General features: G+C 34.8%; 1 protein-coding gene, 1 long non-coding RNA gene and 1 other non-coding gene across 3 annotated transcripts in view; 2 read left to right on the top strand and 1 right to left on the bottom strand.

Annotated features, from left to right (window-relative positions):
• The window catches only part of usp46 (ubiquitin specific peptidase 46), a 33,400-nt gene extending 16,032 nt beyond the window's left edge, over window positions 1-17,368 (bottom strand). The window contains exons 1-3 of the mRNA XM_056481336.1: window positions 17,040-17,368; window positions 7,772-7,852; window positions 661-874 (exon numbers count right to left, since the gene is read on the bottom strand). Coding sequence (XP_056337311.1) covers window positions 661-874; window positions 7,772-7,852; window positions 17,040-17,075 — 331 coding nt within the window. The 5' untranslated portion in view covers window positions 17,076-17,368. The remainder of the gene's footprint in view (window positions 1-660; window positions 875-7,771; window positions 7,853-17,039) is intronic.
• A 939-nt stretch (window positions 17,369-18,307) lies between these two features.
• Window positions 18,308-20,129, top strand: LOC130248004 (uncharacterized). The gene is made up of 4 exons (XR_008839584.1): window positions 18,308-18,401; window positions 18,911-18,971; window positions 19,202-19,230; window positions 19,585-20,129. It is a non-coding gene; the product is annotated as an uncharacterized LOC130248004 (long non-coding RNA).
• LOC130213950 (small nucleolar RNA SNORA26) lies at window positions 19,013-19,134 on the top strand. The gene has a single exon (XR_008835597.1). It is a non-coding gene; the product is annotated as a small nucleolar RNA SNORA26 (small nucleolar RNA).
• Window positions 20,130-23,086: the final 2,957 nt, after the last annotated feature.

Below are 23,086 nucleotides of genomic sequence, written 5' to 3'. Positions count from 1 at the left end.
TGAGGAGAAAAATAAACAGGGGACTAATAATTCAGGGGGGCTAATAATTCTGAGTTCAACTGAATATATGCATTACATTTATACACACAATACATTTTACTGACGCCAAACTTTTTATAATATGTGATGCAACACATTTATTTCTACATTTGAATGGATCTTGGGAGCGATATTGTAAAGAAAAAGAATTAATAGAGCAGACACTGAATTAAGATTGGTGTCACAATAAATAAGTAACTTCCTTTTTCATATATTTTCACAAATATATAAAACAAGACTAATCAATTTATGCCATAACTTCTCATTTTTTGTGTATTTTACTTTCATTTTACTAAGTCTAATGTGAATCAGTTGTGTTACCAGAAGGGAATTAGATCCTGTGGTATTAGACCCTGCACTGAAGCACTGTTTAACGTACTAAGGGATATTGTACACAGAGTTATTCTGTACAAAAAGAGTTCACCTAAATCACAGGTAAAAGTTCACCTTAGATTTCTGACCTGATCTTACTCTGAAAACGAGTTAGTCATGGCCATAATAAGTGTTGCGGTATACAGTAAATTAAAAAATCTAATATGGATTGTTGATAGTTCATAGTAGCAAACAAGGCTTAACTATGCCATGTTAACCAGCCACACCTGGACCCTTTGTCTCCCTCACCATTCTCCTTGCGCAGCCGTGAGATGAACTTCTTGGGAGGAATCACGCCCACCTTCTTCTTCTGCGTGGCGATGCTGTGGAAGAGGTCGGCCAGACAGGTGAGAAGATTCTCCTTCTTCTTCTGCTGGACTTTATACGCCAACACATTCTCCCTGAAAGGCCGGCAGAAATACAGAGCCTGCAACACTGAGTTGCAGTAGCATGTGTTTCCAAACTAGAAGAAAAACATATACACAGAGAGGGGAATTAATTTAGGTTGAGCTAATAAATTCTTGAGCGGGAAACAAACAAAGCACACTTTGGATGCAATTAAAACTGATCTATGAAACCAAGAGATACAATCTGGAACAGTGCATGCTGGAGGTGCACCAGAGAAGCATCACTCATGGGTCAAAAACAGAGATGCTGACCAAATGTGGATCATCTACACAAGAGATTGACAATAAAAATGGCAAAGAAAAACCTCCCTGCTCACTGCTAAAAGCAAATCAAAGGGCTGGAAGACTAATTGTGAAATCAAAAGCCCTTTAAAATCATGACCGGCACAGGCTGAAAGAGCAGCACTCGCTGTTACTCTGACAGCAGAGCATCGTTTCCCTTCCCAAAAAGGTCGTTCCTTTCTGCCCACACTGACAATAGAGTTGTTTTATATGCTTTTTGGTATTTTTATTGACAGTGTAAGCTGAGAGATGATACATAATAACCAGAGGAAAAGGGAGGAACCGGATTAGGATAAAGATCTCACGAGTATTCAAAAATTACAGCATTAATGGATCACATAAACACCTTAGATTTACACCAACTGGAAAGTGAACAACTTATTTATGGAGCCAGATCAGTCTCAAAAACAATACATTTACAAAATAAAATTCATACATGCACAGCTCAATTCACATTTACAAAATCCAATTTGTTTATTTGTGAATTCACAAATAAAGATCATAAATATTTTCGCCAAATGTAATTTGTAAATTTAATTTGCGTATTTTGAATTTTTATTTTGAATTTATGAATTGGATGTGTAATTTTGAATCATGTTTTTAATTTACCATTTGGATCTGCGTACTTTTAAATCATGCTTTGAATTTAAGAATTGAATTTGTGTAATTTTAAATCATGCTTTGAATTCACAAATTGGATTTGTCCATTTTTGAATCGTATTTTGAATTCACGAATTGGATATGTGTATTTATGAATCATGCTTTGAAATTCCGAATTGGATTTGTGTACTTTTGAATCGTGTTTTGAATTCTCGAATTGGATCTGCATACTTTTGAATCGTGTTTCATTCATTAATTTTCTTGTCAGCTTAGTCCCTTTATTAATCTGGGGTCGCTACAGCGGAATGAACCGCCAAAATCCAGCATTTGTTTTATGCAGTGGATGTCCTTCCAGCCGCAACCCATCTCTGGGAAATGAATCGTGTTTTGAATTTACAAATTGGATTTGTGTATTGAATCGTGTTTTGAATTCACAAATTGTATTTATGTGTTTTTGGATCGTTTTTTGAATATACAGATTGGATGTGTGTATTTTTGAATCATGTTTTGAATTTACGAATTGGATTTGTGTTATTTAGAATCGTGTTTTGAATTCACAAATTGGATTTGTGTATTTTTTAATCGTATTTTTAATTCAAGAATTGGATTTGTGTTACGGTCACACAATGAAGATAAGGACGGTTATCTTTTTTTGTAATTCATTCAAAACAAAGTGGATAGTTCAACAGGAGAAGCAGGTAAGTGACATTCTTGGATGGAGAGTTGACTTGTAAGCTGTTCACAATGTAAACAAGGATCTTCATGTAACCATCAGAGTATAAAGTCACTTCCCTTAATCTCATGTGCATCCACAGGTTAGGAGAAACCATCTGACCTCCATTACAGCTGTTGTACGACTGGAAAAGGTGATTCTTTATAGGGAGAGGTGATTGCTGGTGCAGTTGTGTGTAATTAGAACTAAGGTGATTGCGCACGGATGTGATGGGAGGTGACTGGAGAGAGTGAGCGGTGATTGGAGCAGCATGAACGAGCCGGGGATGTGACAATGTGTATTTTTGAATCGTGTTTTGAATTTATGAATTGGCTTTGTGTATTTTTAAATCTTGTTTTGAAATTACAAATTGGATTGGTGTATTTTTGAATCATGTTTTGAATTCACGAATTGAATCTGCGTACTTTTAAATCATGTTTTGAATTTACGAATTGGCTTTATGTATTTTTGAATAGTGGTTTGAAGTTACAAATCGGATTTTCATTCATTCAGTTTCCTTCAGCTTAGTCCCTTTATTCATCAAGGTCACCGCAGTGGAATGAACCGCTAACTTTTCCAGCGTATGTTTTACACAGCGGATGCCCTTCCAGCTGCAACCCAGTACTGGGAAACATCCATACACTCTCACATGTACGCGCATACACTATGGCCAAGTTTAGTTTATTCAATTCACCTATACTGCATCTTTGGACTGTGGGGTAAACCGGAGCACCCGGTGGAAACCCACATGTACATGGGGAGAACATGCAAACAGAAATGCCAATTGACTCAGCCGGGACTCAAACCAGCGACCTTCTTGCTGTGCGGCGACAGTGCTAACCATTGAGCCACTGTGTCACAATGTAATTGTCATGTAGCTGCATGAATTTTATTTTGTAAATATACTATTTTTGAGACTGATTTGGCTCCATACTTATTGGTTACAAACTAAATTTGAATGTCAGCAGGGCTGGGAGTCAATGCCCATCTATACAACGGTTGAAACTAAATTCTATTGAGTACTGCATCCTAAAACACACTAATATTTTGGACAAGTTCTGCACCTAATGGGCTCAATTCATACAAATGCGCCTTTGTACCGTGTATCTAAAGTATATAAAAAATGATTAGGTTTAGTCAAATTCCATGAATGAGCATGACGTGAAAGACTTTTCATTTTAATTAAAATGCTGACCTACTTTCCCCGCTTTTTGTACCTCTGAAAGAAATTGTGCTAAATGCCTGCTGCATTTAACGAGCATTAATTAAGGCTTTTTTCCATATGTATTAATGGAATGGGGAAAAAAAAGAACCAAAAAAAGAATTGCAACATTGTTTGGAATCGACTTGGAATTGATTTGTCATTTAAAAGTCCTGTATTCCAGTTCTCCTTTCAGAGTTTAATCCTGTTTTGTACACACACAGTTCAATAATTTACAGGAGCAAGACTGCGTTCTAATTAACTCCTTAAAACTGCAGGCAGAGTTAACCACAACTGCGGAAATAATACACCGTGTGTGTACTGAACTGTACTGAAGAACTAGTTGTTCATGAAGTACTTGAAAAGCTATCAGATATATCTTTCTATTCTGGATGTGCGGTGCAAGAAATCACAGGTAATGAGGCATGTCTTGACTCATTAGAGTTGCCAGATCTAAAAAAATAATAATTGCAAACAAGAACAAACACATAATAAACCCAAAAAGAACAAACAATCTTCAAAATTGGAACTTGTACCAGTCTGAATAGTTAACTCAGTAAACTTGAAAATTAAAAACTTTAAATGTTCCCACAAACACTACTAAAAGTCTATGTACAGACAGGGCAACTTGACATTTATAACTGTTTAACTTTTGTTAATACAAAACTAAAGATTTTTTTTACAGGAACACCATATTGAAACATTACATTTAACTGTAATCAATTAAATTACAGGCAATGCAATCAGCAGAGAAGAAAAAAGAAGGAAGACGTGTGCCTGTGTGTTTTTAAATAATAGAAATAATAATAATAATAAAAAATAATAATATAATATTCTTTATATGAATATTTGATATTTGCCACACAATTTAAGATACATTTTTTGTTTTATCGGTTTAAATGTTTAGCAGTTTAATAATGACCTAAGTAAAATATGTAATAGGTTTATACTTCGTACTTCAATGTCGGAACAGATCCAAACACTGCCGCTAGATGGCGCCACTAAATCGGTTAGTTCTTTTGTGTCCACAGAATATAACTTTCCCTGTAATTTACTCAACTCTTTATTCCAGCGTGATAAATAAACTAATAGTCAGTCTACAATTTGGACTAAAAATATTAAATCCAGTTGAAATGAGCAGCTTCTTTAACATTTCACCCTGAAAAAAAAAAAAATCATCCATCACTAATTAGAGTTTATCACTTTCACTTTCCCTCAGCTTAGTCCCTGTTTTTAGTTAATTAATTATACAATATATTTTTATAAATTTGTAATATCATCTAAACTAATGACACTTTCATGTATTAAATTTGAGATGCTAGGCTGTACTGGATTAATGAAGACATAAGGACAAATGACTTGCAGAGAATAATAACAAATGTGCGTCCTGCGGCTTTACTTATAATGTAGATAGAGCGCACATGGTTGTGACATGCAAATGTGAAAAGTGCACAGCCGTGTACACTTTCAAAGCGATTTCATAATCTTGCATATTGTCAGCGGCTTCGTCACATTATATATAGGACTATACCATATGATTATGTTATCCCCCTCTCCTCAAAACAAACAAACAAAAAAAAAACTGATTTACGCAAATTACAGGGGTCATCCCATTGAGTTTGGAACATATGGAAATTTATATTTATACGGAAGAATCACATCCCTGGACTATGCAACAAACCAGTGGTGTAGTCCTTGCTACACGCACGTATACTCAGTATGCCTACTTTTTTCCACAAGCTGTTTGGGTATTACCACTTCTGAGGATCAATAATTGTATATACCCTTGGTATACTCACTTATTTTTCTGATTAAACGTCCGTAATTTTAGTGTATTATTTTAAATACTTACTTAAAAATGTATATATGTATGTGTGTATGCATGTATGTATGTATATATATATATATATATATGTATATGTATGTATGTATATATATATATACATAAAAAAAAAAAAAAAAAAAAAATATATATATATATATATATATAGAGCTAATGAATCAAAGAAACATTGACTTTCGTCGTTTCTTTGCCCGCGTTCATTTAAAATTTGGTTCGAGTGTTATAGTACACCACCTTTTTTTTTTCGGACTACACCACTGCAACAAACTGTTGTAAAATAAAAAGAGTCTTTTTTTTGTAGAGAAATGTGATAAAAGACAACATTTATAGTAACACCATATTAAAATATTTCTTACAACTGTAATCAATTAACTTACAGGCAATGTAATGCCATTTTATAAAGAAAAAAACATACTGAAATCATGTACCATGTAACACAAACTGCAGTGAATTAAAAAGAATGTTATTTTTTGGTGAAATGTGACGAAAGAAAACATTGTGTAATGCTATCTATTTGTCATTTTGATTGACAAATTGTGCTTGCTGGGTTAAAACCTATGCTAGAATAAGTGTTCATATTTTTGACAATTTTAAATGTGATATTAACTGCTGTGTGAAGCTAAAATTCAAAAACTATTAGGTCAGTTTTTTTAAATTTTAGGTTTACACAGCAGTTAATTTTCACTTATTATTATTTTGCAATATTACTTGTGGATTCATCTAGGTAGAAGCACATTTTAATCAAAAATAGTTTAACTGTCATCCTCTCTGACTCTCATGCCAAGATCATAACAGAACAATTTTCCTCATGAGCAGCATGCTCTCTTTAAAATGATCATTGTTTTGCTTTACTGTCACCTCAAAATGGCAGTAAAATCATAATTAAATCCCGTGATGATTTTTATTACATTTCTCATTTGAACTGAAATAAAGGAACAATATATAACAATAACTGTGACCTACATTTTGAGGATCCTTCCAATATAAATAAGAGGCAGTAAAAAAAACAATAACTGTAAACTGATTTCTGTGGATCTCCTGATGATTCAGTGAAAAGCTGAATAAATCGTTCTGCCAAAACTAGAGGCAGCTTGACCTGAAATACTTAACACTGAACAGTTCATTAATCATCCAAGCTGCACTAATGGAAACAGGACTGAATTCTATGTTGTCAAGCTGCCCTGTTTTGATGTGAAAATCACGTGCAAATATATTTTGCAGAACAACATAAATAAACCACTCGCTTCTCTTGAAACAAATAAAGGGGGGGGGGGTTATGTCCCCCTCACTTTTAGAGACAGACCATTTAGAAAAAGGTGATTAATAGTTATATGAACGTTTGATCTCATACAGCCGTCCTCCCCACTTTTAAAATGTCCGCTACGCCCCTGCTTAAAACCGAGGGTGAAGGGGAAGGGCTTTAAAATTTACCACTAAGATTTGGGACACCACTACAGCACCTGCACATGTCATCGTGTCATCGCGATCTCATGCTTCTTATGAGATCAGACGATCGCAACTGCTGTAGTTATTCCAGTTGTGTTATTTTTTGGTATTTATCTTCAGTAAATCACTGAAGGCATATATCATGTTATCATAATGATATAATGTGACAATAAGATCGTAACTATACTGTGTATTTACACAGTGGCCATATTCATCTATGTAAACACACCAAAAACAACATTAAAATTATAGCAGACACTGTAAAAAGCTCATTTCCAGCCACTAGACTTTACTGACAGGGTATTTGAGTGTCAGAATGTTGTGGGACTGCTGTACAGGAGTTATTATTAGGGATTAAAGAGTGCAAAATTTAGCTGTTTTTATTTTAGCATTTTTTTAAAGCATGATGGTAAAACACGAACGCGTTTATGAATATATTAAAACATGTGCTTGTTTGTTGGAAAAATTTGTAATAATGACAAAAAAAAATACTAATTTGTGGATCTCCTTACTCCAGGTGCAGCGATTCTGTTATTGTGGCTGGTGTATTCTGGGAAATTTTCTTACCCTTTGGTTTCGAGTGTGGTCCTGAAAAATCTTTGTTCGAAGGGCTATTCACCCCTTCCCCTTAGCCCTACGCCTTCAAGCTAAAGAGAATTGAGACACCCCCACACCTTGACGTGAACGCGCAAAACGAGGGGTAGGGGTAAGGGGAAGGGCTAAGGGGTAGAAAAATATAAATTAAAATATATTTTTTGTGTTCAACAAAAGAAAAAGCTTTTTGGAACAAATGAAGAGTGAGCTAACGGTGACAGAATTTTCAGTGAGCTATCCCTTTAAGGATTAGTTTGGAGAGTTTTGATACTTACGTTGACCAATCCAAAATAGTGTTCATTAATGGGGAACTGCTCTGGACCGATGTCTTTCTCCAGAGCAGAGGCATTGGTGCCCTGAAACGACAGAAACAAAGAGAAAAAGAATCTGTTAATTACAGCACTTCCATTTAAATGCAATACTCTCATACATTACGTGAGCTTTTAAGACTAAGTGAGAACACTCAAAGCTATAATTAAATTTCCACCAAGTCATTTAGGTTTATTTATAAAAAGCCTTTTTTTTCTTTAAAACTTCATGCAGTGACACGTGAAATATTCCTCACATTAAGCCACTTGTATGGAAAATTAGAACACAATGTACTTTCATATTTTTATGAGATGAGAGCTGGAGAAAGACTCATATTGAATATGACGCTACAAGTGATACGATGAATGACACCTGCTGTTTGTTTTACAAATAGTTTAAAGCATTAAAAGCACCTCTCAGTAGCAATGGATATCTTAATGGGAAAAAAGTTCTGTTTTCCTATTCAAGAAAAATCATTTCAATAAAATATCACAATTGACCAATTTAGTCTTTAAAATGGGCAGCATAAAAAACATAATTAAATACACAGTAATCAACATTTGAAGTGGATCGAGAGCCTTCATCAAAGTCGACAACTTTCACTCAAATTGAAAACGTATTTCAAAATACTTTTACTCTATTAGGTTTTTGATCCACTTCAAATGTTGACACACGCAATAGTAATAACAATCAAATAACAATAAAATCCTAATATTATTGAGGGAGAAACCTTTTTTAAATATATCCATCAACACATTTTCAGAATTAAAGCATCTGGTCCTTCTAAACGATCATTCTATTAAAATACGTTTTACACCCAGGAGATTCCTACAGAAATCAGATTGCTTTCATGTCCATTAATTGTATTGTATTGTATGACAAATTCAACATTGTGTATACAACCAAATAATGTTTATTTTTAACATTATAATTTCCCTTGATTTCTTTAAATCAGCATTATATTATTATATATCAACATTATTTATGTAGTACAATAAATTTCGTTTTCATTCATTAAATCATTTTCTTTTATTAATCTAGGGTCGCCACTGCGGAATGAACCGCTAACTTATCCAGCACATGTTTTACGCAGCAGATGCCCTTCCAGCTGCAAGCCATAACTGGGAAACACCTATACACTCCCATTCACACACATCCACTGACAATTTAGCTTACCCAATTCACCTGTACCGCATGTCTTTGGACTGCGTGGGAAACCGGAGCATCCGGAGGAAACCCACGCAAACACGGGGAGAACATGCAAACTCCACACAGAAATGCCAACTGACCCAGCCAAGGCTCGAACCAGCGACCTTCTTGTTGCGAGGCGAACAAAATTTCGTTTTTATTTATTTTAATTTTCCAATTACAAGTTACAGAACTTCGACATTATTATATGTAGTTTCCTTTAAATTTACACTTACCTTACTTGTTTTAGTACTACAAATTTCTTTACTTGTTTTAGTACTACAAATTTCTTTACTTGTTTTAGTACTACAAATTTATTTCAGTTAGTTGTCACCAAAGGTAAAGTTAAGACAACATAAACTTACAGTTACCTTTCTTTTTAAGTTTCAGCAGTTTTAGGCATTTGATTTTGGAGTCCAATTGATACTCAAGGATCAAGTGTTGTAATGGTCTAATTTTACCAGCAACTAAGTGACATGACATTGAAGTTGTAACAGAGCTACACAAAGCTTTAATAATGGAAAGAACAACTAACCAAGATGTGAAGCAGGATAAGAATCCATCACAGAATGTAACTGAATCAGCAGGAGAAGCTCAGAGTTTCACTTTGGCCTCAGTACAATTGAGCAGTTTTCTCTTCAGTGTAAAGCAGTGACAGATTACAACCAAGACACATTCACTGAACAGGCTAATTTAAGGTTTAACATCAGTAATAGTGCTGCATGATATAGAAAAAATGTGACATTGCGATATTTCGTTTTTTGTGATATATTTTGCAATATGAATACAATTTCACCAGATGGGTTGAATAGCTCTGCTTGGAAAGAAAATCCTTAATTAGGATTGATTTGGGTGAATTCCTAAGGGTGTGGATCATGTATAAATACTAACAAACATATTGTGAGCAAAAATAATTACAATAGAGCAACGAAAAAGTAATATAAAGTAAATAAACAGTGCCTAATGTTTTTCAGTAGAGTCAAACAGTATTCAAGTCTAAAAGCTGAATTACAAAATAAAATGAAAATAACACTGTATGGTCTTTATTGTATTAATTCAGTACAAGAATTTCTCTTTAAATTTACAAATGTATTTTTTGCACCAGAATGATTTAAACTCTCTTGAAATTCCTATAATAGATGCAAATAATAAAGTTTTACTCTGTTATGGTTATACTTTGCTGTGACTGATTAATTATAACCCAACTCAACATTGCATATCCTGCGATGTGACTATTGCAGACACGCACATTCTGATATTGATGTCGAAATGATATATTGTGCAGGCCTAATCAGTAAGAATTAATTTTGTTTTAACAGCCGTGTCTTTTTCAGGACATTAGATCTAAAGTGAAAATGAAGACGATTATAATCTGTGTCCCAATTCAGACTCTGCATCCTTTAAAGATGGCAGATTACAACTGATTTCTGAAGGACCCTGTTTAACTTCACCATCAAAGAACATAATAACAATGCCAGTACAGAAACAAGGCACTTGAAATGTAGTGAAAAGAGTTAAAAAGCTTTTATTTTCATTACCTGCACCTTTGCACAATAGACACATTCTTGATCACTCCACGTCTCTTAGAAACATTGTTCATGTGAAATTGTGCTTTATAGAGGCGAGCTTGACAAACCACCTGTAGAAACGCTGTAGAAAAACTCTTCTATCTTATGCACCTGACACTTTATTTAAACGCCATCTTACACAGACTCAACAGCGTAAACATTGTTTACTATAAATGCTTGCTTCAACCTCAAATAACTCGTTCGCACAATAACCAACCTTAAATACCTCTTTTGCACAATATTCACCATTAATACCTACACCATATTTTGCACATTATTCAGTCTCATGTAAAAGAACTTGTATAGCCTGTCTTATGTGTATAGTTAAGTATAGTACGTTAGTTATGCATAGGTTTTTAAAATAGCTCTTATGTCCAGTGTTGCGTTTATATTTATGATTAATTTATGTAGCACCATTGTCCTGTGAGACATGACATTTTGTTCCTCTGTATTTCCACATGTAGCGGAACGACAATACTTGACTCGTACATTAGACTTGACTTGACTTGTACATTAGAAACAGCACGCATGTTCACCTACTGCAGCTATCATAAGGATGACAACATATACATTTAAATAATCAATAGATGACAGGATAAGATAAACATCAATATTAAGACTCAATCATCAGATTAATAGTTAATGGAGTAAGAAGAGAGATGGAGAAAAAGAATCATTATAATACAGCATAATTCCAAAGTAAAACAGATAATGCGGAAAAGGAGAAAAATCTATTACAATATCAACAACATGGAAGCAGTACAAAAAAAATGCAAGAAAAAAACTAGATCTCCATTTAAATGTGGAAAACGGGTATATCCAAAAAAAAACTCTTTGTTTTAAAATGTTTAACATGTACATTTGAGTGCATTGGACTGATGATTTGTTTGCATATTTAAAAGAATCCTGTATCCAAAGAGCACCAGTACATGACTTACCCCTGAAGCTACTTTTGTTTATTTTGGAGGTTCTAATACAGTTTAATTTCTAATAATTTTTCTTTAGTTTCTGTATTAGTGTTGTATTTTTAACAATCACAGCTGTAAGTAAGCATAATGCTCTTAAATACTCGCACCTTACTGACCCCAAACTTCTGAATAGTAGTATAAATGGCTGCCCTTATAGTACAGCACATATCTTTAGAAGCTGAGTCTCTCTGAATGAGTAGATCGGGTATAATGACTAAACACCACAATTGGATCCAGGGATCAAAGTCAAGCACTGGTCAATTCAAGGCCATGAATGACAGCAGAAAGATAGGAAATAGCTGCTCTCTCTATCTAAGCATTGTCTGGTTTAGTGTTATTAACCCGACTGAGACAGCAAGCTTTTTATCTGGAGGAAATATAATTCCCAGAAGACCTTCATTTCCAGCACTAATAGATCTGTATTACCTATTAAAATATAAATAGAGCATTGTGCAAAGACAGACTTAGGAGCCTGAGCAATTTTAGGCCATAATAATTAACAGGTGAATGAAGGGGGCTGCATTCACTTGTGGGGGCTATCAAATCCTCTGAGCTCATAGTCTCCAAAACAATGAAGTGATATTATATTGGCTAAACAAAGTCAAGATTTTTTTTTTCAACCAACATTTGTCTAAATATGGGTTATTTTTCTCATAGTCTACACAATTGTCAGCTTAGTCATTTTCATTTCTGCTTTGACAACTTCCACAGCACATATATATGGAAGCCCTTTTCCTCTACAGGTTAAAAAAATGCATGTATATATTTATTGTGGCTTTTTTTTCTTCACAATTTTTAAAATATTAATCTCATAATATACGTGAATTGGGTAATTCAGACATATTTGCATTATACTTATAATTAGTAATATATTTGTAAAAATCTGAAGAGTTAAAGTTTTGCTTTTTCTTCCCAGAATTCTGAGTTTTTGTCTCTCTATTTGTCACAAATTAATTCCTTCCAAAACCAATAGAAGCAATTTTAATAATCACACTGAAATTTCCAAATAAGTCTTAAATATATTAATGTGGAGTGTCAAAATGTGAAAAACATGTTTTTTTTCCAGAGGTCACCAAGTCTGAACTGTAACTTAAAGTTGTCAGAAATATACACTCAGATATATACACATATATACACTCAATAAACATTTCTGGATCAACAGTTACGTTAAAAATGTAGCATTAAAAATCTGTCACAATTTTTGTTAATTCAACACAGCATTTTTTTTAATCTAATGAATAGCTTGCAATCATGAAACATAAAGTCAAAGTTCAGACTAGAAAATCTGAATTGAAATGCAAATTCATAATTCCAAGAAACAAAGTCAGAATTGTAAGATAAATTCCTTTAAAATCTTTAAAAATTCAGTGGCAGAAAACTTATAGTGCAACACCAGATTCATGCATACTCTGTTCAGGGTGTCGGCGAGGTCTTAAGTAGTAAAAGTTGGTAAGTCAATTTATAGAAATTTAAGGTCCTTAAAAAGTATTAAAAGTCTTAACTGCTATTTTATAAGGTATATACATTTCGTATCAGCATGCTAAAGTTTGCCTGAATTTAATCTGTGAATATCGGGATGCTGCGTACTTTATAAAATAAATTAAATCCTGCTAGATTTCACATCACACTGCTTTGTTTACTGCAGTAACCAAGGCGACACTGTTTTTTCCCGCTGTTCTATAGGTGCCACCTGCTGGATAAGCTTTTGGTTCAGTATATAAACAAAGTTTTGATTGAGGATTCGTTTCTTACAACCAGTATTTAATAAATATGCTGCAAGTTAAAATGTCGCCAATGTTACTGGTTGAAACCTAAAGTAGTGATGAGTAGGCATGGGCCGGTCTAAGATTCTGACGGTATGATAACCTTGGATAAAAATATCACAGTACCACGGTATTGTGATTACTGCTCTAAAATATATTCTTTTTAAATGTCTGGGTAAAAAAACTAAAACTTTTTCCCCATTAAAAACGATATATTTTATTTTTTGAAAGATTTATAATATTTTGGAGCAGTAAACATGTCAGGATTAATCATTCAAATGAATCATTCACTTCTGCTGTCTTCATTTGTTTCAAAAACAGATTTATTTACAATTTAAAACGGCATCTTTGCATACATATATTTTTTTACTTTTTAAAAAAATGTTGAAAAATATTTATGCATACCTTAGGAACGGTATTACAGAATATTTTGGTGGTTTTAAAACCTTAACTTTTCCAAACTGCGGTATATATTGAAAACGGTTATCGTCCCATGCCTAGTGATGAGGTCTTAAAATGTATGGAAAGAGTCGTAAAAACGGTCTTAAAAGGTATTGAATTTCACACTGTGATTTCTGTATATACCCTGTCTGTTGAATTTCCACTTAAAGCTGATCTTTTGCAGAAACTGATAACAACAATTTGTTCACCAAGCAGACGGAATCATTTGAGTGATTCTCATAAAAACGTTTTCTTTAAACTTCTTTAAAACTTTTTGAAATTGCGACATTATGTGCAAAACTGTGAGATGTCTTTTTTGCAAAGGTCAAGAATTGCAGATATGTACTCAGTGAGAGAATATAGCTTGCAATTATTAAATATAAACTCACCATTTAAGAAGAAAATAATTGTGAGATGTAAATTCATAAATAGGAGAAAGTCAGATTTGTGGGATACATTTCTTAAACAACTGCTCCAACAACTCCAACAACAACATTCCATATATAAAAGGTCACATACACAAATCAAACATATGAGACAATATATTGCCTGACTAAAGCAACTAACACACCAATGTTCTCAACCTAAAGTACATGTAATAAAAGACGCATGTTTTCAAACTGAAGGTCAGGCCTACAGTTGTGCACGCCAAACACGCAATAATGAGTTCATTTAACAGGACTGAACCTGGAAGACATAAAGGAGAACATTTCATTAGCTTGCCTTGAATCCATGGCCAATGAGCCACTACAAGATGTGGCCCCAAACACACCAACGAACAAATGAACCCTGTCCGGACATGGGTTACATAACTAGCACTAAACAGCAGTCAGACGTTAAGTCTAAGCCCCCTCACGCTGGCAATAATTCACTCTTCATGTTCCTAACCACATCTAGCCCAGGCTGACACAGCACCTGCAGATATCTAAGGATGAGCTGACTGTGGTTACAGGCTTCAGGCCAGTTTCAGGCACTGAAATATTCATGCAATGTCAGATATCCCGCAGAAACTAAAGTATTACATAAAACAATGGGCTCTGATCCCATAGATTGCATTAGCACATATTCTCTTTTCAGCAGCACTGACTGTCGCAATATTTTTTTCTTAAAAAAAGAAAAATGTCCTTTAAAGACATTCAACCAGAGATGAATCACAACATTGCAAACTTTTGAAACAAACATCAGGAAAATTACATGAAACACTAAACTCATTTTTCTGAGCAAAGAGGTGTTATTGTTAATTCATTAATCATGGAATTATCCATGATACCATGCAACTTTAAAATACAAAGTTTTATTTTGCAGCATCCTTGACATTACATGCCGTTACTATGTAAATTATGCCTTTACAAGCTCTACCTTCTCTTCTCCTAACCCCAGCTACTATAAACACAGACTAAGGACCCCCCCCCCCCCCCCCCCCATTTTGCACAACTACACACTACCTCACTTACCTGCTTTTGCACTATTGTCACTTTTGTTGTATTCTCTGTTTTGTATATTTATTTATATATTGCTTGTTTGCACCGTAGGCTGGGAGGACTGTAATTTTATCTGTGCTGTATATATTAAATGTATAGCATATTTGACAATAAAACTGACTTGATCTGACTTGACTATAGTGGTTACAATAAATTATTCTGCATAAGATGCAAATCCTCTCTACAACAATTTTTCAATGTAACTCTGACATTTTAGAAGATAATTAATTTGAATTATTAATACTTCGTACTTAAACAAAAAAATCTACTCAAATTAAAATAAAAACATGTCAATGACAATGCTTAGAAAAAATGAATGCAAATTAAGCATGTTGTATTATACTATAATTACACTGTAGTAAATTAATTACTGAATTCATTCATTCATTTCCTTTTCGGCTTAATCTGGGGTCACCACAGCGGAATGAACCGCCAACTTATCCAGCATATGTTTTACTCAGCGGATGCCCTTCCAGCTAAAACCCAGTACTGGGAAACATCCATACACACTCTTTCAAACGTACACTAAGGCCAATTTAGCTTATTCAATTCACCTATAGCGCATGTCTTTGGACTGTGGGGGAAACCAGAGCACCCAGAAGAAAACCCCCTCAAACATGAGGAGAACATGCAAACTCCACACCGAAATGTCACTGACCCAGCCAGGGCTCAAACCAGTGACCTTCTTGCTGTAAGGAGATCGTGCTACCCACTGTGCCATTGTGATGCTCATAATTACTAAATTATTACACCTAATTCACAAATGCCAGAATGAACCAGACATGTTCAGTTAAATTGTTGTTTCTTTTACAGTATGTTTCACATTTGAAGGACCCAGTGCCCGTTCATTTGACCTGTAGCACATTTTGTTTTGTTTTTAGATGTACTAGGCCCACCCAGAATACACACTAGTCAAAACTGAATAGTTGATATCTCAATGACAGATCCCATAGAAACCAATGGAAATATTTTAAATGTATTACTACATAATAGTTACTAGTGACTATATAAATAAGTACTAGTATCTAATGAACAAGTACTGGTACCTAATGAATAAGTACTAGTGTCTATTTAATAGGTGCTAGTATCTAATGAATAAGAACTAGTATCTAATGAATAAGTACTAATAACTTAAAAAAATACGCTAGTAGCTAAAGAAAAAGCACTAGTTTCTAATCAAAAAGCACCAGTATAATGAATAAGCACTAGTACTTAATGGAAAATATACTAGTATCTAAAAAAGTAGTACTAGTAACATACAAATACACACTAGTACGGGCTATCGATTAAATGTCAAAACAGCTTGCTATAAGGGGCAACCTATATTTTACAGTCTATGGGGGCAACTCCAAAATGTTAAAATGTTTCTGTATGAAGACCAACCTGTAGCACTTGTTTATATTAGTATACATTCAAAATGACGTCAGAATCAGAAACGACTATGCAAGGAACACGTTGTTTACATGCTAAACAAATACTTGCAAAGTGTACAAAGAGAGTTACTGCAACAAAAACAGTACAGATATTTTTCACTGAGCTTGCTTGATTGTTTAAAAACTACAAGATTAACACCACATATACTATCACAAAACAAAGCGGACATCACTGACTGTAAAACTCATTTTTGGGCAATTAAGCTTTCAGTCACAGTTTACTACGTGAGCAGGTAAACATGTCTAGTTATGATAGCTGCATTTACTTGAGAAGTGATCCAAGCATACATCAGCTCATAAATGAGGTCATGCACCTGATTTTGAGGAAAGCCATTCAACCATCATCATTACGTAAGAGCTAGCCAGCATGCTATCCAAACACTTCTACTTACCATATTACAAATGGAGGCGATGTTTCTGACAGTCATTTAGTTTATAAGGTGCCCCTCGTTGCCATCTTTATGAAATAAACATGATTGTAACAGCGGAACACTGACAGGCCAAGCTGCAATCCCAACGGAGGACAGCAATCAGTGACCATTCAATTCCCGCCGCTCATGCAAAGTGCAAACAAAGCGTGAGATAAACGTCTGCGGCTTTCATCTAGATGTTTTCTTCAGGGCCACTGCAAATGAGAATAAAAATGCTGGATAAATTTATTGTAAACATCTTTGCCAGTTGCACGTCCTAAACGAAACATTCACATCCTGGATTAGCGGTCAAACCCCGCCCATTGAGCCCCGATTGGTGTGTTTGGGAAGTACGACACGAAACGCTGGTCAGTTGATGGACAGGTGATTCACCAATGAATGGCGAGAACATCAGTTCGAACATTCGCTGTGGCCAATAGAATTTGGATTACATAGATAAAGGGGTTGCATCAAACAACACACATATCCACTTCCGAAGCCCATAATAATGCACAAGATATAAAGTAAATGTATTTTTACTTTTCTAATAGAATTTATGACAACAAAGGTCTGTTTTGACAAAATATTCGTCAAACTTTTTATCTGGTTTTAAACAATAATGCCTCGTGTGCTCTGCAGCCATTTAAAACAGCGTGTGTGATTCATGATTAATAGTTCTACTGAGCCGGTTCATTTCTCAAAACCGGTGAGAACGATTTGTTTGCTGATCCGACTGAATCATCAGAGTGAATCAGATCAAAGTGACTCCCCAAATCATCTGAAGAGGCAAATTGAATTTGGAGGCGGACCTCTTAAATGTCCCAGAATTCCTCGCACCAGTCACACGTGTTCATTCTTTTACTTTTGCACAGTCTCTGCTATCGGACGCAGTAAGCATGAGCGGAGGCAAGATAAGCTCTGGTGAGTTAAAACACTCAGATTTATGCACATTTGTATGTTTTTTCTTTATTAGACGGTAGGTTTTGTTTCACTTATGTATTTACAACTTGGACTTTAAATGTTCAGATTATTTTACCTGAACAGTTATAGTGGGCTTTTAAGAAGTGTTTAGAAGGCTAGGGAAATATTCTTATAATAAATAGTTTTTAAATAATAAAGCTATGGGTTTTATTAAGTCACGTTACAGTTAGTATTAAACACTAGTAGCTTTTTTTTAATTGTTAAAGAGAGGCCACGTGTTCTCTAGACAGCACGTGGTGCGTTTGCGGCCTATCTGCTAATGTTTAGCCTCGCGTTAAACAATGTTTATTTTTACAGAGTGGCCATCTGAGCCCCCTGACTGAAGAGGAAATCACCAATTACTACAATGTCTGAAATATAAAGGTAAGGAAGTATTTTATATATATTTTTATGATCTAAAAGGATAAGTTTTAGCTTTTTGTGTTCGTTTCAAGATGTCTTTGTCCACCCTTGCACAATTCTAAAACGAAGCATAAAATCCTTACATTTATAAAGTCAAATGCATTAAATGTTGCATTCACTTGCTCGTTTGTTTCTCAACGGGAGTTCGTGTTTTAGTCAGGATTAAATGTACCTTGTCTATCTAAATGAATCATCTTTAGACTTTTCAGCATTTATACAAAAGCTGAGGAAAACATTAATGTTACAAGTTATGCCCATGTTTTTGTGTTCCTGTTTGTAAAATTAGGATTGGATCAAATGTGAATTAAATTGTTAACATTTTTATATGTAGTGTTCTGTTCCCTTCAAGTATCTGCAATTTTTATTTACATTAAACTTTTTTTTTTTAACCAGATAAATCTTGGGGTCAGTTCTCATTCACTAGGAGGCTTGGCCATAACCCAAAAAATAACTTGATTGTTCTTGTTTAGGCTTGAAGATTGGCTTGTCCCAGAGTCTGCAGTTGTTCATGAATTCTTCCACAGTTACTTGGTGAGTGTGGTGCCTCTTTCTAGTTTTGTCAGCCCCTTTTATTGCACATTCAAGTCCTTTGATGTCTTGAGTGAATAACACAGGGGGGCAGAAGAATTCTCTCAAAAACCTGAAGTACTGGCTTTGATATTCCATGCTTCGGATCCTGTCGGGAGAAACAACTTTTACGACAATATTTATTACTTCTGTGTAAAAAGATGCATATTTAGTCTATTTTCTTTTGTTTGCAGCTAGGAAGTGAAATATCTGCAGTCATTAGGTGAGTAACTTTAATTTGCATGAGCTAGTTTAACATATAAGAACCTGAAAGGAGACCACAGATAATACATAGAGCAGCACCTTTTTTATCTGTCCATGCAATTGGCTGCATCTGTAAGTTCAGGCTGTTAACCATTCCGGTGTTCCCTTCTATGCTTTGCCCACTGGAGGCTGTTTGTGTCTCTAGTGGCCATAACAGGGGGGTATATTGAGCTGCTCTTGTTAAAACACAGGCCAGAGGACATTTCTCTGAGTCTGGATCCTGTCACAAGGCACATGCGAATAAAAAGTTTAATGTCAAATGCAGTGCTTAATTTGGTAACTTAAATTAAAAGTTGTTTTTCCTCATTACCAGGTCACGATGGTTGCATTTCTGGACCTTATGTGTTCGGTGATCTGATGGCTTGCCTGTACCTGTGGTGGAGAATGAATTAAGAATTTAATCTGTTTGGAGACTCCGTAATAAGTGCTGGAGTTTGTTGTAAAGGACATGATTACATAAATGCTTTCAGAGTTTCTCCAACTCTCCTCAACACCCCTATCTGGAAGTTTCAAATAAAACCAAATAAGACTTGTGAATCGTTTGTTTGATTTTAGGATTGGAGACTTGAAGCTTAACTTTGCAGGACTCTTCGCTTCCAAGAACAATTTGGTGACTACTGCTATAATTTAATAAAGATACAAATTTTTAATAACAGTCATAGATTGTCCACCACGCAAAGTTAGTTTGGCTTTTTTTTTTTTTTTTGGCTTCTATTTGGAAAAGTTTCGGCAGAACCTGTCTTCCAGGTGTAAGCTTGGTGAATATATTAATCACTCCATGAGTGCTTGACAAAGTGGAATAAGTCAATTCTTTATAGTTTTGTTGGTGGTTTGTCTAAAACCATATATCAATTATAATGGAGCTTGTCTTTTCTACTTTTGAATGGTCAACGTTAAGATTTCGCTGTTCGTCCACAAAAATAAACAATGGCATCACCTCCATATGTTTTCATTCACCTATATGTGCATTTTAGGGGATAAAAATGACTAGAAGATGGCAAGATGTATTAAACTAAAAATTTGGGAAAATATTATTTTAATGTAATGAGACTAATATTGTGATGGATGAATTTGTAACTATGCATTGGATTTACATAATGTTTTAATTCTAGTCTTTTGCAAATAATGGTAAGGTCACCCCAGAGTTGCCTAGTGTGGTTGTGTTGCTTGTTTACATGAGGCAGCTGGCCACAAATTTATAATTCACATAAATTGTCAGGGTCTTCAGTTTGGAGTATTTTGAAAACTTGCACTGTAACTGCAATTAATCGAAAGTTCTATTTCAGCTTCTAATTATGAGAACCTGAATCAAGAAAGTAATTGTTGTATCATATACAGCCCCTTTACAGTTGTACGCATTTGTTGCTCTGCAAAGCTCAGTTTCATGTGAAAATGACAGCATGGGAAGTGCAAAATTCATTGACGTACATTAGAATCATACATGTTTTTAAAAGCGCGAATGAGACCACATGCTGGTGTGTGTGTGTGCGCTTAGACGAGCAGAGCACACACATCTAAAGTCATCTTAATGCGAGCGCTTTAATGGTCAAATAGGTGTCAACACGGTGTTTAGTGATTATTCATATTAATCCTCATTTGTGTAATGATGACAGCACATATTTTACTAGATACTTTTCAAAATACAAGCATTCAGATTAAAGTAATAATTTTGACTTCATCTGATAATGGTGATTTATGATTTTTCCTATAATCGAGCAGCCCTAACTGTAACTATGTTCAGATTTACTTGCATATTTATTTCTAGGCTACATGTAGCATTATTTTCTCCTGCTGCCAGCAACCACCAGAACACACCTATGACTCTATTTGCATCATGACCCAACAGTTTACAACCACTTCTAAAATAGAAACTGATGTAAGTTTGAATGCAGATATTAAAATAACAGGACGCCTGAATTACAGCACCTGATAAGGGGACAGAACATTATCTGAAGTAACTAAACAAGGCTCAAGAGCTCCACAGCACAGCTAGCATTTACCACACAAGGAAAGGCTCAGTCGGTCTATTGTACAACATAGAGCTCAGACAGACACATGGCCATGTAGGTCTGTCCTCTATGTGCCCTCCGCTTGTTGATATTAGCTTGTGCACAGAAAAGCAAGATAAATGGTGACTGCTAATATGTAAGGATAGCGCTGGATGAGTTAACAAGACTGGATGTTTATAACATACACAAACCATGTCTAACAGTGGACAGCACACATTGCATGAGCATTATGTCACCTTTGTAAATATCAAAAGATTTTTTTTGTTTATCAATTTTGAGGTTAAATTTAGTTTGAGGGGGCAACACGGCGGCTCAGTGGTTAGCACTTTCATCTCAACAGCAAGAATGTCACCCCCCCCCCCCCACATGTTCTATTGAGCTTATTCTACAATGCGGAAGTGCGCTCGTTTTTGCGATTGTTTTAGAACTTCCGATTCAGCTGCCAATGGGAGAAATGATTATGAATAATAAACGGCAGAAAACGGTTGAACTACTTACTCTACAAACAAGTATTTTCATGACAATACAGACAAAATAGAATAATATAATAAGAAAATATCAGTTTGCAACATCAAGCAACAAAACGAGCTGTTTTTAACTTCTAAAAATGAATGGAAGTGAATGAGACCGGAAGTCTCGAGCCAAAATGATTCAAATGGCTGCGCCCTCTCGTACGCGGAGAATAAGGTGAATAGGTGAATTGAATAAACTAAATTGGCTGTAGTGTATGATTGTGTGGGTGTTTCCCCAGTACTAGGTTGCAGCTGGAAGGGAATCCGCTGCGTAAATAATATGCTGGAATAGTTGGTGGTTCATTCTATTGTGGCGGCCTCTGATTAATCAGACTAAGCCAAAGGAAAATGAATGAATTAATTTAGTTTGGACATCTGAATTTTCTGCCTTGCTAAGGCTACATTTTTTAATTAGCAAATGAGTCAAAGAAAACAACGTCCACATCAAAATGCGTTTGCAAAGGCAAAGAGATACAAATTTTTCAAAAAAGTTTTGAGTGAAAATTTGAATAAAATAATGTCCCATCATTATTCAGCACAAATATATTTATGAAAATACCAAACAAGTTAATCTATACTAAAATATATAATGTTATAATTCTAACTTTTATTCATTCATTCATTCATTTTCCTTCAGCTTAGTCCCTTATTTATCATGTCTTGCCACAACAGAATGAACTGCCAACTTATCCAGCAAAAGTTTTACACAGTGGATGCCCTTCCAGCTGCAACTCAGTACTGGGAAACATCAATACACTCTTTCACACACATACACTACAGACAATTTTAGTTCATCCAATTCACCTATAGCACGTCTTTGGACTGGGCCGGAGGGAAACCGGAGCAGTAAACCACATGAGCAACATGCAAACTCCACGACCTTCTTGCTATGAGGTGACAGTGCTAACCTCTGAGCCACTGTGTCGCCCCTCTCACTTATATTTTAAATCATTAAAATCTTTAGTTGTTTGAAGGATAGTGGCAAAGTATGAAGATTTAAAGTTACATTTGGATTGTATTTTGGGGCTGCACTGTAATAATCTGTTAAATAATCTTAAATATTTAATATGTCATTAAATGATTCTTGCAAAATGGCTGACAAGATTCAAGTTCTTACACCACGTTTTAGTGGGTGTGTTCTTTAAATGACTCAACTACATGATAGTCAATACTGCGATCAGATACAAATTAATAATAATAAAGTTTTGTTTTTGACCCAACGTATTCATGCACTAAAATGCTAAGTTTTTGTAACCAACAGTTGGCTTAAAAAGTATAATTTTAATTAAATTAA

Source organism: Danio aesculapii, chromosome 20, assembly GCF_903798145.1.
Source record: "Danio aesculapii chromosome 20, fDanAes4.1, whole genome shotgun sequence".
Lineage (NCBI taxonomy): Eukaryota > Metazoa > Chordata > Actinopteri > Cypriniformes > Danionidae > Danio > Danio aesculapii.
The sequence above is the reverse complement of the archived record's forward strand: the minus strand, read 5'-3'. Positions and strand labels throughout refer to the sequence as shown.